General features: G+C 36.9%; 1 protein-coding gene across 10 annotated transcripts in view; it reads left to right on the top strand.

The window, feature by feature from the left end:
* Window positions 1–15,908, top strand: part of WDR33 (WD repeat domain 33) — a 63,910-nt gene that overhangs the window by 15,511 nt on the left and 32,491 nt on the right. For 6 of the 10 annotated variants that reach the window (XR_011727455.1, XM_071752058.1, XM_071752059.1 and 3 more), the window contains 5 exons: window positions 1,202–1,270; window positions 1,709–1,813; window positions 2,451–2,546; window positions 3,030–3,181; window positions 4,945–5,042. Coding sequence is in view for 9 of the 10 variants with exons in the window: in XM_071752058.1 (XP_071608159.1) it covers window positions 1,202–1,270; window positions 1,709–1,813; window positions 2,451–2,546; window positions 3,030–3,181; window positions 4,945–5,042 (520 nt within the window). In the remaining variant the exon portion in view is untranslated. The other 4 variants (XM_071752065.1, XM_071752063.1, XM_071752066.1 and 1 more) reach the window with 4 other exon arrangements.

The raw sequence follows: 15,908 nt of genomic DNA, 5'->3' as shown, positions 1-15,908 counted from the left end.
CTCAACAGCAACATTGTGAAGTTAAATTGGATCTGCCATGGCCAGTGCATGACTATAGTGTGTAGATGTTATGTTAGATGTAACATATTCTTAATAATAGATTTAAATTATCTTTTAAGATCTGTTTAAGCACCAAACATTTTAAAAATATCCTTCTATTTTAGCAATGTCCAAAAAAAATTCTATCAGATGTAGACTACTTCTAAAAAAATAATTAGCAGTTCAGGACCTTTTTTACTGTGGCAGAAATAAGCACTCTTAAACTTCTGCTTATTAAAACAAAACAAAAAGTGCCAAACCCAGATTTGTAGGTTTTTGACACTTAGACAAAATTAGGATATACAAGAATTATATTTTGGTCCTGATTTCAGCACTACTGAGTTAATTTGATATAGCTCAATAAAAATGAGACAAATAGTTTATATATTGCTTAAGCCATTTTGCTTTTGGCTTAAGAAATTTCAGCAAACTTACAACAGTGTATGCTGGAAGTGTTTTACCTAGAATTTCAGCTTCTGTTTCTGATGTCTACAGAGATTCAAATTCGTAAAGCCTGTAACAGAAAGCTGAAATAATTTTTCTTTATTAATGTTAAATATTTTTGAAAAGGTTGTGTTTTACAGCTCACAAAATTTAACTGAAGGCATTTTTATCGCTTGCTCTTCTAAGTTTTATCCATTTGAATTCATTGTTAACCTTTATGCTTCAGGTGCAGAAGCTTCCTTTCCAGCTCATGTCACTGTGTGGGATTTCATTTAAGAGTTCATCAACATGGCTGCTAATGGTGTAAATGCTTGTCCTGAATTTGAATTGAAATGGAAGTTTTTGAAATGGTTGGAGGTGCTTCTTGCAGAGCACGTTAACCTGGACAGCCAAGGACCAGTCATCTTTGTTACAATAATCTAGCTTAGTACCAGATTATTAAAGAACCATTATTTATTATCAGATTATAAACTGCTCCTTTCATATTATTAAGCTGCTATTATAAATTAACTGCCTTAGTCTAACATTCTTACATCTTTTGGTCATGCTGCGCAAAATTCTACAGGTTTCCTGTGATCAAAGCCTTTTAACTGAGTTTCTTCTAAAATTCTTGGAGTGCTTTGGAATCTCCCAGACTGTTGATATGTTCCTTATTTTGTGCTGTTTACCATTGAAACATAGTGCTGGTATGAACCAGGAGTTTTTCTCTTCTTTCCAGAATAGAGTATGGCAGAGAGACCAGCGAGATATGCGAGCAATCCAGCCTGATGCAGGCTATTATAATGATGTAAGTAAAATCTTTCCATGCCCTGATGAAGTTCTGTGGATAAAATTTGTCCAGAAGGTCAGGATTCTGCCTGTCAGCTGAGGTTATCTTTTTGTCCACAAGAGGCCTTAAAGAAGTGAATGATATCTTCACTTTATCTTGTTCAGCTGGAATCCATGTTCGTGAGGAGAACCTGAAATTTAATAGGCTTTTACTTTTTGGGTAAAAGAACCTCTATAATGCACTGAGCTTGCAAAGCTGCTCCTGAAGGTGGTGGCTCTGGATGTTTTGAGATGGTAAATCATGCAGACTTTTGAACGCTTCTGCTACCTGAGTCCTGATAATATAACTGCAAATGAAAAATGTGCTTTTCCAGAAATGGGTGTTCAGAATGTTGTCTCTTCTTGCAGTTTCTGTTAATAAATGTCATTACTAATTTTTTTGTTTCTTCTCTCATAGTTGGTCCCTCCTATAGGAATGCTGAACAACCCTATGAATGCTGTAACAACAAAGTTTGTTCGGACATCTACTAATAAAGTAAAATGCCCAGTGTTTGTTGTCAGGGTGAGTATAATGTTGGATTTATTTAGTTGTATTAGTTTAAATTAGAGTGATACCCTTAACTGAAGAAAGAAACCGAGTAACCGTTGGAGCCTATACGAGTAAAACAAGCATTTGGAACATATGGACTACTTCAGTATCTAGTCTTTCTGTGGAGGGTTTTAGGAAATCAGACAGGTCAGAGTACATAATTCTTACTCAGAGTTTGTGGTGCACTACCTACTTTTTTTTTTCCCACCTTTTGGGGGTGGAGAGGCAATGTATTTTGACTCACAGAAGGCAATTTGGTCTCTATGCTGTTTGACTTCTGTAGCATCGTTTACCAGCTTCTCTGATGTCAGCAGTATTGTTTAGTTATGGCTATTGTGTGCTAGAAATGTTTTGGTATGCCCATAAGCTGTTCCTTCACTATGACTGGATTTTTTTCATTGCTTTTGCAGTGGGCTATGTCCTGGCATTACGAAAGTCAAAAGCCCTCTGGCACGATTCTGCATTTTTGTCTATATTGCATCCTTTAGAAAGTAATCTAGTGAATTCCAGTTCTGTGGATTGCCTGGAAAGCTTTTGATTTATTTGGAGAATTGTGAAGAAATATTTGAATGTTATATTTGCAGAGTTTAGTTAAATTTTTCTTTTTCAGTGGACTCCTGAGGGGAGACGCTTGGTCACTGGTGCATCTAGTGGAGAATTCACTTTATGGAATGGACTGACTTTCAATTTTGAAACGATATTGCAGGTAAATTAATCTGTCAAGATTTCAGTGTATTACCTTGAGGTCTTGAAGCATGTTTTAGGAACACATCTCCACCCTGCTCATTGTGGGTCTGTAATTTAAGGGCTGTGGTGGGAAACTTAGAGGTCTGTTGTTTTTCATTCTGCTCTGACCCTGTGTCAGACTGGTTATAGGCAGTTCATTTAATGCTTCTTATTCCATCTCCATATGCTATGCTTACTGTTCTTTAACTGTTCTTAAAAACGTACCATGAGTGTTTGCAATAATAAACACAGATTTTGGCAACAAAATGGAGACATTCTTATTATTTAGAAGACCATTGTATACCTAATAAGGTTATTTGTTTCCATATGCTGTCTTGTCTCTAACTAGGTTAAAATTGTTTTCATTTTTGTTGCAGTTGTTAAGTAGGAACTTATTTTGTGTTTGTGTGGGTCAGATGGTATTGGAACATGATTGCTAGAAGTTTTGTTTCTGAATTTACAGGCTCACGACAGCCCTGTTAGGGCTATGACTTGGTCACACAATGATATGTGGATGCTGACAGCAGACCACGGGGGATATGTGAAATACTGGCAGTCCAACATGAACAACGTCAAGATGTTCCAGGCACATAAGGAGGCGATTAGAGAGGCCAGGTTTATACACAATATACCATTTTCTGTAGTACCTATTGCCATGATTAGACTGTTCTCTAAGTGTATTCTGGGTGCAGAAATGCTTGGGTTCTATCAGATTCTGGGAAACTTCCTGCACCACATAAACACAGTATTTTCTTTTGTTTCCACATTCTCACAGTTTTGCTGGCACCTTTCTGAATTAGTATTGTCCCAGTATCCGCCTCTGCAATATGTTAGAGATGTATTTGTCTGCATTTTGCACTGGTATTCTTTTCATTTTTATATGGTGACGATGTGTATCAGTTATTCCTTTTTATACGCACTGTGTAAGACAACAATTTCATTACAAATAAAGAATTCAGTCTTCAATAATCTAACTGAATAAAATATAAAGCCTTCAGAAATAAAACACCTGCATAGTTCTCACGAAATAATAAAACACTAAATAAAGTGAAGAACTGCTTGGCTTGGTGAAGCCAAGACTTCCAGTAATACTAAATACCCACGCAGACTGCCACATACAGAAGTCTAATGTTAATACTGAATGGGTTCTTCAAGCTTGAAACTGAAAGCAGTCCATTGAAAAGAAGACTGTAGGATATTCTCTTGGTTCAGTGTTGATGTCTCAGTTGTGCAAGTGTCTATATAAAGATGGAATCTAAAGTGATACTATCAGTAAGATGTAAATGAAGGATGTTTCAAAAGCAAACATGCACATAATCTTAGTAAGACATGGAAATGTTTTTAAAGTAAGCCTGGAGAGAAGCTGCATATCCAAAATGAAGCTAAAGCAGTGTTTCTTCGGGTTCAGGTGCTGGCCCTTGGTGCTAAAGGTTCACTGCTGCAAAACCACTTTCCACTAAAGTCACCATTTTTCTTTGATAGTGTGCAGCATTTTCTGCCAGAGTTTGGTTATGAGAAGTGCTTACATTGGATTCAGTTACTATCTGACCATCATGGCCATACACTGAATTTCTCTTCTATTTTACGCCCTTTCTGGATCATAAAGATCTAGGTGTTCATGAGGGCACTCTCATGGTCTTTACTGCACCAGGAAGGAAGTGGGTGCCCGTCAGTTGCTGGCTGTGTTCTGGCCCGTATCATGTGGCTAAACTCCCTGCTTTTATAGTGCCTTTCATCAAGGGGTTGTGGCTGCTTATTCTGGAAGCTGCTTCTGTGTCTTTAGAACTCTTTTCATGGTGTTGATGGGGTATAATAAGAGGGATTTTTTCTAATTACTTTTACAATAAGTGGTACACTTGTTTTGTATAAAATTTTTTTCAGCAGTTAATCCAACTAGCATTTTCCTGTGACCAGCTTTCCCTTATTTTTGCTTCTCTGCTGCAAAGCATGTGTGGCTGAAGAGGAGGTTTTTTCCTAGGACCTGTTCTCCTATGCTTCTACACAGTGTCACTCTCTTATGGTATTGCCAAACATGAAAATCTAGCGTGACAGTTACCAATTCATGTTCAAGTTGCTTCTCATCTTGCAGAAAAGGCACTGCTGTGTGCGGTCTTAGGTAGGAAGGTGCTAAGAATAAATTCTGGGTTTTTTTTTTTTCCACATTGGACAGGGGGCTGCAGTGCCATAGTAACCCTATGATAAGTTGATGCCTTGTGATAGTGTCATTTGGCAGGCACTATATTCACTTAAAAGTCCCTATGTTCAAATGCATCTTTTGGTGTATAACGCATTACAGTATAATTTTGCCCTGTCTGAGAAGCATAGATAATCTGTTAAATGCTGACTTCTTTCCCCTGCTGTGTGTCTTCATGTAACAGTTTCTCACCCACGGATAATAAATTTGCTACATGCTCTGACGACGGCACTGTTAGAATCTGGGACTTTCTACGTTGCCATGAGGAGAGAATTCTTCGAGGTATGTGTACCAAAAGTACTGATTGGGGTATTTCAAGAGGGGGAAAAACCTTTTTTTAACTAGGTGTTCACAATACAGAAATATCAGCCTGTCTACATTTTTTGTATTACATCCCTGTCTTAAATTCTCCAAACCAGATTTTGCTTGGCTGCTGCTATAGGTGCCTTGTAGTGAGACAGGCTGCAGTTCACAATGGCATTGCTCTGTTTACTGTCCACTTAAACTCTAAAGAAGAGGTGGATATAAGGACATTTTTCTACTGCTAATATTGGTAGAAACAGCTGTTTCTGGACCAGGAATACATTTATCTTTCTCCAAAGCTTAATCTTTCTGACCAGGGTTTCTTCCGAACATGCATCTTCATGCAGAGGATTCAGTTTTTCTCATGGGAGCGCCTTCCATTCTGATTCCTTCAGAGGCAAGGGAGTTACTGGTTCTCAGTCTTTAAAAGAGAGGCCATTTAGGTAGAGAAAAGTAAATTTTTACCCTGTCATGCATAGTACATTCAAATAATTCTAACTTTGTTTTAGTAGTTTTCTGTCCAACATCTGTGTATGCTGACTTCTGGTGTCTTTCACTGTCCTTGTTGAGCTTTCTCCTCTTGTTACAATCTTCCTGAGCAATAGCAATAGCTTCTGACAGCTGTTCCTTCCCTATAGAAGATGTCAAAGGTACATAATTTAATGGCAGACTATATTAAAGGCTGTCAAGAGACCGAGGGTTGTAGACATGCAGATAAGTTGCAAAACAGGTATGCAATAAATACAGAATTACTGTTTTAGGTGTGAGCTTGCTCAGTGCTTTCTTAAACTCTTAAGGATTTTTTTTTTTTTTTAAACTTCCATCTCGGACCTGTGCTCTGTATTTATGAAGTAGAGCTGATCTTATTTCTCTTGGCTCTTAAGCTCTCTTCTTGCTTTACAAATTCATTACTTTTAAGCACCACTACTTTGAAAAGACATTGGGCTCCAGCATTCTTACAGTGATGATATCCTAACAGAATCTATGCACAGACATTATGGTAGATATGTTCGTTGCAGGAGCTGGCCAGCAAATTTCTAGGCTATATCATTAAAAACTGTTATTGTGGCAGGACTCAAACAGATTTGGGACTGCTTTACAAAAGAAATCATTCTGCACTGAACGCATCCTCTATCTTCCTCCAGTTTGTAATAACTATTCATTTAGACTGTGTGGAGGAAATAGTGATCTGCTTCAATGAAGAGTTGTCAAGACAATAAAAATCCCTCCGATTCTTCTACATTTTTTTAAATGTTCCACATAATGTAGGAGAAAATAATTTATGTTAGGCCACGGAGAGCAGAGCTAGCATTGCATTTCCTTCTGTTACCTTGTGTACTTGAACATTGTGACTGTATGTCACAGAGAGTTGTGCTTTAGTTTCTTACAGCTTAAGCAACTCAGTATGGAATGTTTAGTTTGCAAAAAGCTCTATAAAGAATATCTTTACTTCTATGTATGTCATGTACCCACAATACACCTCATTTTTTATGTAAGTTGGAAGTATTTTGAAAACTTCACATATGTGGATAAAATTATTCTTTCTGCTGACAGCCAAGCGAAAAAAACAAACCAAAACCCAAATGCCATCACCAAAAAAATGCTCCAAAATAAACAAAACTCAACTCCCTGAATGTTGGGAGTAGAAGGATGGTTCTGTAAAACATGCAAGGGTAATTTGGTTTTGCTCCATAACAAGCAATAACAATAACTATTGTAAAATATGATCAGAAGACTTACCTGAAAGAACTGTATGGGTAACACTTGACATAGCGTTCTTGGTGGAAAAAACAAGCTTTCATTTTGTTATTTGGACTTTAGCTCTTACGGCTTTAGGAGACTCATCTTCAGCTTCTTGCTTCTCGACGAGCATTCTGCTTGTACAGATTTAGGAGTGTGACCTGTAATACTTTGCTTAGTATACCCTTCAAGATGGGTAAATACTGATGCTGTTGCCATTCCGGACTTAGTGATCTCTATTAAGATTCGGGTGGCACTCATACATGTACATTCTGTACAAATAGTGTTTAGATCAAGTACAGTGCTAAGGAATGTTTTTTGCTTCCTATTTTCACAAATCATGCTTCAGTGATGCTGGTTGGTACTATTGAAGTTGAAGGGATTCTACAGTAAGGTTTAGATCCAAGGCTTCATTTCACAATTCTTTAATTATTCCCAGGATAACATCACGGGTTAGGAGACTACAAACACATTTCAGTGTTGTCCGCTGACTGCCCTCCTTCCTTTCACAATTACTCACAAAATCCAATAGAAATGTGTGCTTATTAGGACTGTAAGAATTTAATTCTGAAGCTGTCTGGATTTCAAGGTTTACTTGCCTTGACTAGGTCTTTTGAGGAGGGTGCATTTGCACATCTCTGAAGTATGCTAACTCAATATTTGACGAGATACTTTGTAGATAAGTTTTTCTTTTTTTTTTTTCTTGGTGGTAAAATGGAGTAATAGAGTAAATGGTTTTCCAGCCAACATGGTAGACTTCATGGTTTCTTACAAGTACATGATTTACTCTAAGAAGTATTTTGCCTGTCTTTAATAACATTGTCCTGCCTGGGATTTCCTATTAAGGCATAACATCAGTGCAAAAGCTCATCACCTGTAAAATAACATGTACATGTGTATATTCATGCAGAAGTCATAACAGTCACAGCTAACTTACTTTTCATCTGCTCACAAGTTCTTAAGATGTGTCTCCACAGCTGGTCATCCAGAAGTACCTGGAGATATTTTTTTTTCTTTCTTCCTTCTACTCAGTTTCTGAATCTTCATTATCAAGTAAAAGACCACTAAGTGTCTTTAGTTGTTTATGTACTGTATGGCTTGTGTACTCTGCACTTTCTGCCTCAAAGTGAAGGATTTCTTCAAAGTTTTTGACACCCACTTTGTCAAATAGCAAAAAGAAAATCCTGTACTTAATTCAGAGATAGTATTTGGTAGTTAAAAGGAACCTGAGAACCAGAACTACATCTTCAGTTTTGTCCTTCGCTTTTAAGTATACATTAGTTGTTTGCTCTTAGCCTTCAAACTATATAGCTTATGAAACGTTTACCTTTTCCTGGAGTGTAATTTAACTCTACATTGGTTAATTTAAAAAAAAAAAAAAAATCCCATGTTACTGTTTCAGCCTTCTATTTCTGTTGTTTTCCTTGCCTCAGTAGGGAGAGAAAATCTATCAGTTACAAGAGACGTGTGCGTGTTGATACTCTATTTCTTGTAAGGAGATAGTGTTTAAACCTTCAGGGTTTTATGGGGGGTTGCTGCTTTGTGCTCTTAGGATTTTAGACATAACTTGGTGTGTCTTCTAGTCTATTGATGCATCCCTACATGAATGAATGTTAGAAACATTTTTCCTCAGAACAAAAGCTCAGTGTGATGATACCTGGCTGATAGTGGCATCAACCATAGCAGTCTAGAGAAGGAAAGTCCTTGAATTTTTAAACTTTATTAAGATAAGCTGTTTTGAAATGCTAGGATTGAATCAGCTAAATACTTGTTAATAGATTTTAGTATGACAGTTTATGTTGCAGGTCTCTGGTCTTTGTGAATCTTCATAGCTAAAGGAAAGTTTGGGATGAGGGAGAGGAATACATTTCAGCTAAGTTGTTTGAGGTACAGTAACACTCTGAATGGCTGTGCATTGAACATTTTATGTGTTTTAGACATATTCAGGGAACCACTCACTGTGATGTAGTAGCCCTGCTGCTGCTGCTTTGGGATTTGTGCAAAGAGGGCTCTTTACACAGTTTCAGTCTCATCTCATTAGGAAAACTTTATGTCACCTTTGTGAGGTGAAGAGTTAGAAATACTATACACAATTTCCAACTTCATAAATGGAAGTCATCACACAAAATCTGTTTTCCTAGCATCTTTATAATTTCTTCAGAAGTAACAGTAGCACCAAGGACTCGGAGTGTGAATACAAACACCTTTCTGAGCCCATCGATAACTTCAGTCGTTGCTGCTTGTTAGGGTTATGAGTACAACCTACATTACATGGGAAGAATCAAATCTATTCATCCTTGAGGCTATTATAAAATATTGAGGTGTCATCTAGCAACTCAGTTTTATTCCTGAATTCCTGATGACTGTCAAGGCCTGAAGCATCTTGGTTTTCTCTGTGTAGGAAACTTTGTTAAAGTTAGGTTTTATTAAAATATCTTATTCTGTTTGTGTGAAACGTAAAAATCATCAGAGAGTTGAGAAGGAAGCTTCCCACTATCTTACTTACATCAGGTTTCTATTTGTGAAGTGTTCAGGATTGGACAACAATTTTGTTTTGTCAACTGAACTTAAGGTCCTTTGGTTTCTGTGATTAAAAGGTGTTGATTAGGAGGTAGCTTTATGATATCTTTTCTCTGCTCCCTAAAATACTGCCAGGAGGATTAGAGGGTGTTGAAGACTGCTCATGAAGCTGGTTGCATCAGACATGCCTTAAAAGGATTTTATGTATATTGCAGCTCAGTTCTGAGTAATGCTGTAGTACGAAGTAAGTCTTAGAGTTCTAATTTTTAACTAGAATCTGGTGCTTTACAAATTGTGAGAAGGTAATAATGAAGAATATAGAGAATTCTTAAAGAATGAATAAAATACTGTGAGAGATGAGCCACCACACCATGCTATAAAAAGGCTACACTGGGCACTTCTGTCAGTGATTTTCATGAGACGAAATTGAAGAGGCTCTGCATGAGAATGAGGTTATTTCAGATTCAACTTTGAAATTTCTTTTCCTCCCAGAAAATTGTCCTGAAGCTGAAAGGTATATAATTTCTCACCTTGACTCTAAGGGTAAATTTTACACTGAAAAGGATACTATTTGTAATAAACGTATTTTGTTAAGCTTGGAGGGATGTAGAGAAGCCCTAGTGCTTCACAGGCCAGCCAGCTCTTAGTGCTGCTGAAACATACCTTAAGTTTTATGGTTGCATCATAAGGTTTTTTGCATCTGTTTCCTTTTATGTGTTTGATATTTGCTAGGGGTAGATAATACTGAACCAGGTGAAACTTTTTGATATTTGTTAGTATAAATACTTTAGTGGTGAGAACTTTACTATCATCTGTTGTAGCTACATACAGAATCAAACATAATGCAGCTGGGTACCCTGCATAGTAATCAGGACTCACCTACAGAACTTAGATGTAGCAATGAGCTTTGTCCTCAAGCTCATCATTGCTGAAGAAGAAAACCACTATTTTAAGCAGATAACATTGCTACTGAGGAAGAAAATTCCAAACTACAGAGGTATTTAATTACTGTTGCTAAGGTTATAGCAGTCTTCCTTTCTCAGCTCAAGCGCAGCTGTTAGGAAGGGTACAGGCTGTGTGCCGTAGGGGTGGTGGTTTCCTGGTGTACACTCGTCAGTGTTTCTCATATCAGAGGTTCTTAACAGAAACAAAACCATCTTCAGGTAGTCTTTAATAAGTTGCCTTAGTAATTCATCTTCTGATAAAATCTTTTGTTGATAAATACTCAGAATTGGGCATTTAATTGTTGTGGGTATTTTTTGTTTTAATGTAATATTTTGTCTGAGGTAACATTCCTAATAGAGTGTAACTACACAAATATACTGTTGCAGAATAAAAGGTAGTCGGCTGTCATCAAAACAAAAGCCACAATTCCCTGGTAAAAATAATCCAGGTCATTCCTTAGAAATTTTCCTTGCAGGCTTTTTGAGCTTCACTTTTCTTTTGTCTGTGGATTAAATGGACCACTTGTTTTTTTAGTTACTATACTAAAAGCTTTGTGTATCTAGGTAAGCACAGACTTTGTAAAGCATTAGATATTTTGTTTTATATTATTTCAACTCTCCATACTCAAATTATTTCCTGCCAAATTATTTCCAGAACATTTAGTTCTGAGTCATAGTGTGACTTTAGCAGTGAGACACTTTGCATCGAATTTTATGATGTGATTAACGCTACAGTTCTCACACTTAAGTACACACATGCATAGGGATGGCCAGGCAGCTGGGAGATGGGGAGACGCTTTGTAAATGTTTTTCCTAAAGTTACGGTGGTATTTATTGATTTAATTTTTATTTCTCTTGCCTGCCTGGTCTTAAGTGCTCATGAGAAAGCTCGTACTGCTTATCAGGCACTACATTTGAAGGATGATGTAGAGTCAAAAGAGAAACTGAGGAATGTGCTGAAATGGGATTGTATAGCAGACCAGGAGAAAGGGATAAATAAGAATCTTGAAACCAATTTGGTGTGAGGTGGCTAGATATAAGGATATCAAATGGGAGGAAAGCATGGAGGTTATGTCAATTAAAAAACTTTATAAAACAACAGCTGACATAATGATTGAGAAAAGATAGTGACAGTGTGAGCAAGGAGACAAGAATGAGGTGGTAAATTTGCTCCTGGCATTGTGGTGGCAAATCAGGCAAACTCAGTTTCTGAGCAGGCAGAGAAGAGGCTGGGCTGGATGACATGGACATGAGCAGACAGTGTGTGATGCACCAAGAGCATGGGTGCATGTACTGTAGTGTGTGTGCACAAATGGACAGTAATAGTACCTATACACATTTTTGTACCCTAATATCTTTTACATTTCATGTTCTACATTATGACTCTTAGAGACTTAAGTTGTTGATTGTGAGTGGAGTTAGGAACACGTTCTGAATTCATTAGGAAGATGAGAATGGAGTCATAAGGGATGATGTGTTTCTCATAAGGGATGTGTAGCTCTGCTAAGTCTTGACTGTCCTCAGATTGCAAATTTGTATAGCAAGACTTCAGCCCAGTGCTCATTGAGAACTCATTTCATCAAAAGTTGAGGTTTCTTCTCTCTTTATAAATGATCAAGATGTTTAAAGATTTAAAAAAAAAAAAAAAAAAAAAAAGGTGTATCTTTGAAATCAATGAGAAGCTGATGTCCATCAGCACCACCACCTTCCCCTGTGCAAAACTTTCCATGCCAGAAACTTGTCCTGAGATGGGGCATAAAGTTTAGATGAAAGGAAAACATTTTCCTTTGAAAATACATTTTTATGATTCTTTTATATTTGGAGATACTAGCACAAATTGATGGATAAATGGTATTGGCAGGTGAGTAATTTCCCACTTAAGTAAAAGTTTAATGGTAATCCCCAGAAATTTGAGCTCAAACTCACTTTGAAACTGGGTAAACCCATGAGCAGACTGTGTTCCTTCCAGCCTGACTGGGCCTGTGATTTTTGTGATACTGAATTTCCCTGTTTTGCCAAAGGGAAACAAACAAAAAAACCCAGTGATTTAATTTTTAGTCACCTTTAGCTGTACACCAGCATGCATGATGTAAGGAACTGACCCTTCCAAAGACAATGTCAAAATTTTTTTTTAGTTCATTTTTGCAGTTTCCAGAATTCCTGAGGAAATTCACTCTTATTTGGATTGGAAAGATTTCTGAGTGATCAGAGGAAATTTTTGATCATTCCATAGTGATTCAGTTTGTTCAACTTAATTGTTGCTAATGTATTGTATAGAGACTTCTACAAGCAATGAGAATTGGTTGTAAATAAGCTGGAAGATGTGATAGCATGCTGTCAGTATACTTGAGGCTCCTGATGATGATGCTGTGACAGTGAAGTGAAAAGATGTCTATAGGTATCTGAATATGATATCTGAATATACATGTCTATGCGATTATTAAATAAAATATGCACGTGTAATTTCAGGCTCTGGAAGTATACAGCTTTTATAATAGTGCCCAGTGACACATTTTTTAGATTTAATACTAGTTTGCTGCTTACTTGTATATTTCAAAATTATGCATTCCTGAAACAGATTGTAGAGGCAGTGTTGCAGAGTTCTAAAGGACATGCACATTTAAAATAGATTGAAAATGTTGACTAGAAAAGAAGAAAGACAAGCAACTTCTTTACTCCCTAACTGAAGCAGCCTAGGTTTGTCCATCTGCTTTGTCATTTACTGTTCTTGAAGGAGCATTTCATTAGGTCATGTTTTTGAGTTCTCCAAGGAACTCCATCAGCCTTTATGTCTAGATGAAATGGGTGCAAGAGAATGTTATTTTTGTTTTCTTTCAAGCAAAAGCTGATCTATGTAGTGTATTCTATTGTTCGTGCCTACACCTATCTCGGGTATTGACTAACACTTAGATTTAAAGCCAACTTTTTTTATTTTCAAGTTTAGGCATATTAACAGAAGACAGCACAATACTAAATATAATTTTGAGGCTACAAATTATTTTTTTTAGTTAAAAAAATTCGAATTTGCCTTGTCTTCAAACATGCTACTTTTCAAGTACTTGAAAAGCCCAGGCCAACTTTGTTTTCTTTTTCCTGCTACAATGAGTTTAGAAAGGAATAACAACACATTTCAATATCTGTTGACAAAATTCCTTCTCCTTAGTTGTCATTAACCAGTAGCAAGGAACAGTCATACATGGAAAATACTGCCTGAACAGCTAAGATGTAAAAATTGTATCTCTGCTTTCTAAAAGGTGACTGGTCTGCAGCTTGGTAGAGGGCAGGACATTACTTCTTGCTGCTTGTGCCTGGTCAAGAAGAATCCTCCCTTTCCTTTGTCCTGCCCTCTGCTCTTTTCTTATCTGTTCATAATTAATTGGCAGAAATGATGTTTTTAATTATAACAGCTGACATAGTTAGAAAAATGAGTGGTTGTTTGTTGTTTTGTGTTTGTTTTGTTTTTTCTCTAAAATTACACCAGCCTTTCTTAAGGACACAGAAACTTGCTTTCTTTACATCAGCTGATAGGGTTGGATAGTAAGATGTGCTTTCCCTACAGATTTTGCTGTGTGCTCCTAAATCCTCCAGCAGCAACAACTCTTGGCTGCTTCCATAGAAGCATCTCCATCTACTTAAATTAAATATATAAAGTGTTTTCTCTTTGGCAACGCTTGAAATTATTCTTCTCTTGGCTAGTTTGCTAAATCTAGTTATTAGGAATATTGATAATGGTGATGAATATGGATTTCTGTGGATCACCCTTCTGCTTTTAGAAGTCCCTTTTCTCCAGAGGCTTACAAGTGAGCATATGGTATTAAGAATAGGAACATGAAAAGACAGGAATAGGAACATTCACTCAGACAGTTTGTTTATTGTTAATTTATACTCTGCAATTGTATTCTGGAGATCTTTGGGCCAAGGTAGGTTTTTCTTCACCCTATTCTTGATTTATCAGGAGTAGCCTTCACTTCCAAAGGAGTGGGGAAAAAGATCATTCCAGTCACCTACACAAGCATGTTAGATCTGTCATGTCTGCACTATGTATTGCATTACTGATAATTTCTAACAGGTCTTTTATAAAAATACAATCAGAAAACTTAATGCTATTATTGTAACTTTGGAATTTCTGTGTTCATATTATAAAACTAGAGTGGTGGAGACCTTAAAGAAAAAGTGCAATTCTGCCAGCCATTTTTGTAGGGAGGTAACTGATGCTTCCTGTCTGTAAAAACCTGTCCTGCTTGCTCTAAGGCTTCTTCACATGCTGCTTCTCTCCCACTTTGCCATTTTCTTTTCCACATGTCATGGAATTCAAGGAGTATACAGACTTTCTCCCTGTGAGCACTTCTTACATGTGTTTCCATCAACAACATTGCCCTGAGGATCTGTTCCCAGATGGCAGTGCTGGCATTGAGTCTGTGTTGTGGACAGTGGTTGATGCTGGATTAGTTTCTGCAAAACTCTCCTACCAGGGGTCATCACTGCAGTAGGTAGCAAGCCATAGCACTTCACTGAAATTTAAACAAGGTTCTAAATAATGGTGGTTTATTCGACAGGAATTATTTACTAGAAATACCAGAAGTTACTTTTAACCCATTGCAAAAGATTTCTATTGACCAAATATTTGTTCTGTTGACCAAATTAATAACTTCTGTTCCAACAGACATGGTATTTGAGTAAGTTTTTTTAACTTTTTGAAAGATGTCAAAATGCAAATGAGGAATAGACATGAGACTTATTTTCCTGAAAAATACTTAGAAGGGTTTGTTAGAGCAGCAATTATCACAAGCATCTGACAAACATAGTTCAGTATTGATATTAAAAATTGAACAATTTGGGGTATTTTAATTAGAATTTAATTAGATTTTCAAATTGAAGTACTGTATTAAAAAGCTTAGGAATTTGAGGTGCACTTAGTAAACTTGAAGAGTGTCAGAGTATTTTAGCCATCTTTACACAGAAAGGGGGGCTTGAGCTTAGGAGTGAAAAGTGAATTAAATTTTCAGTTTATCACAGTCCCTGTCTCTTTGATGCCAGTTACTGTCAGGTGGACAGTTGTGCTGTCTTGAGGGGGTTAGGAGAGTGCTGATGGAGTGCTGAGGATTAATGCCCCATCTCCAATAGACAAAGAATCTGCTCTTCTCAAAGCCAGGTGCTTCTCAGCCTGCGGTACCTTTCTCTCCCCTGTAGTGCTTGTGTTGCAGTTGATCTCATTCATGACAACGTTGACACTTGTAAAACTGCATCTTCTGGCAGCAGGTAATCCATGAGAGAATATGTATGCCAAAAATAGATACTAGTCTAATGAAGGTGTATATTGTGTACGAAAGCAATAACTGTATTTTAAATTGCACTGAAAATAAAGTGTTGACATGGGATTATACCTGTTAAAGCTTCCTTTTTTTGTTTAACTTTTTAAGGTTAAAAATGCATTTTGCTCTCCAATGCAGGGTTGCTGTATTAACATAAATACTAAAAATCAAAATGTAAGTTTGGCAGAATTGTTACCTTGCATCATTTTGCCAACAAATAAATTTTTGGGGTTTTTTTCAGTTTCTTCAATGGCTTACTTCATAGGCAATGGCATGCTCTTACATAGCCTTCTCTGAAACAGAAATGATGCTGCCTTCTTTCATGAAAG

This window comes from Heliangelus exortis, chromosome 9 (genome assembly GCF_036169615.1).
Source record: "Heliangelus exortis chromosome 9, bHelExo1.hap1, whole genome shotgun sequence".
Classification (NCBI taxonomy): Eukaryota; Metazoa; Chordata; class Aves; order Apodiformes; family Trochilidae; genus Heliangelus; species Heliangelus exortis.
The sequence above is the reverse complement of the archived record's forward strand: the minus strand, read 5'-3'. Positions and strand labels throughout refer to the sequence as shown.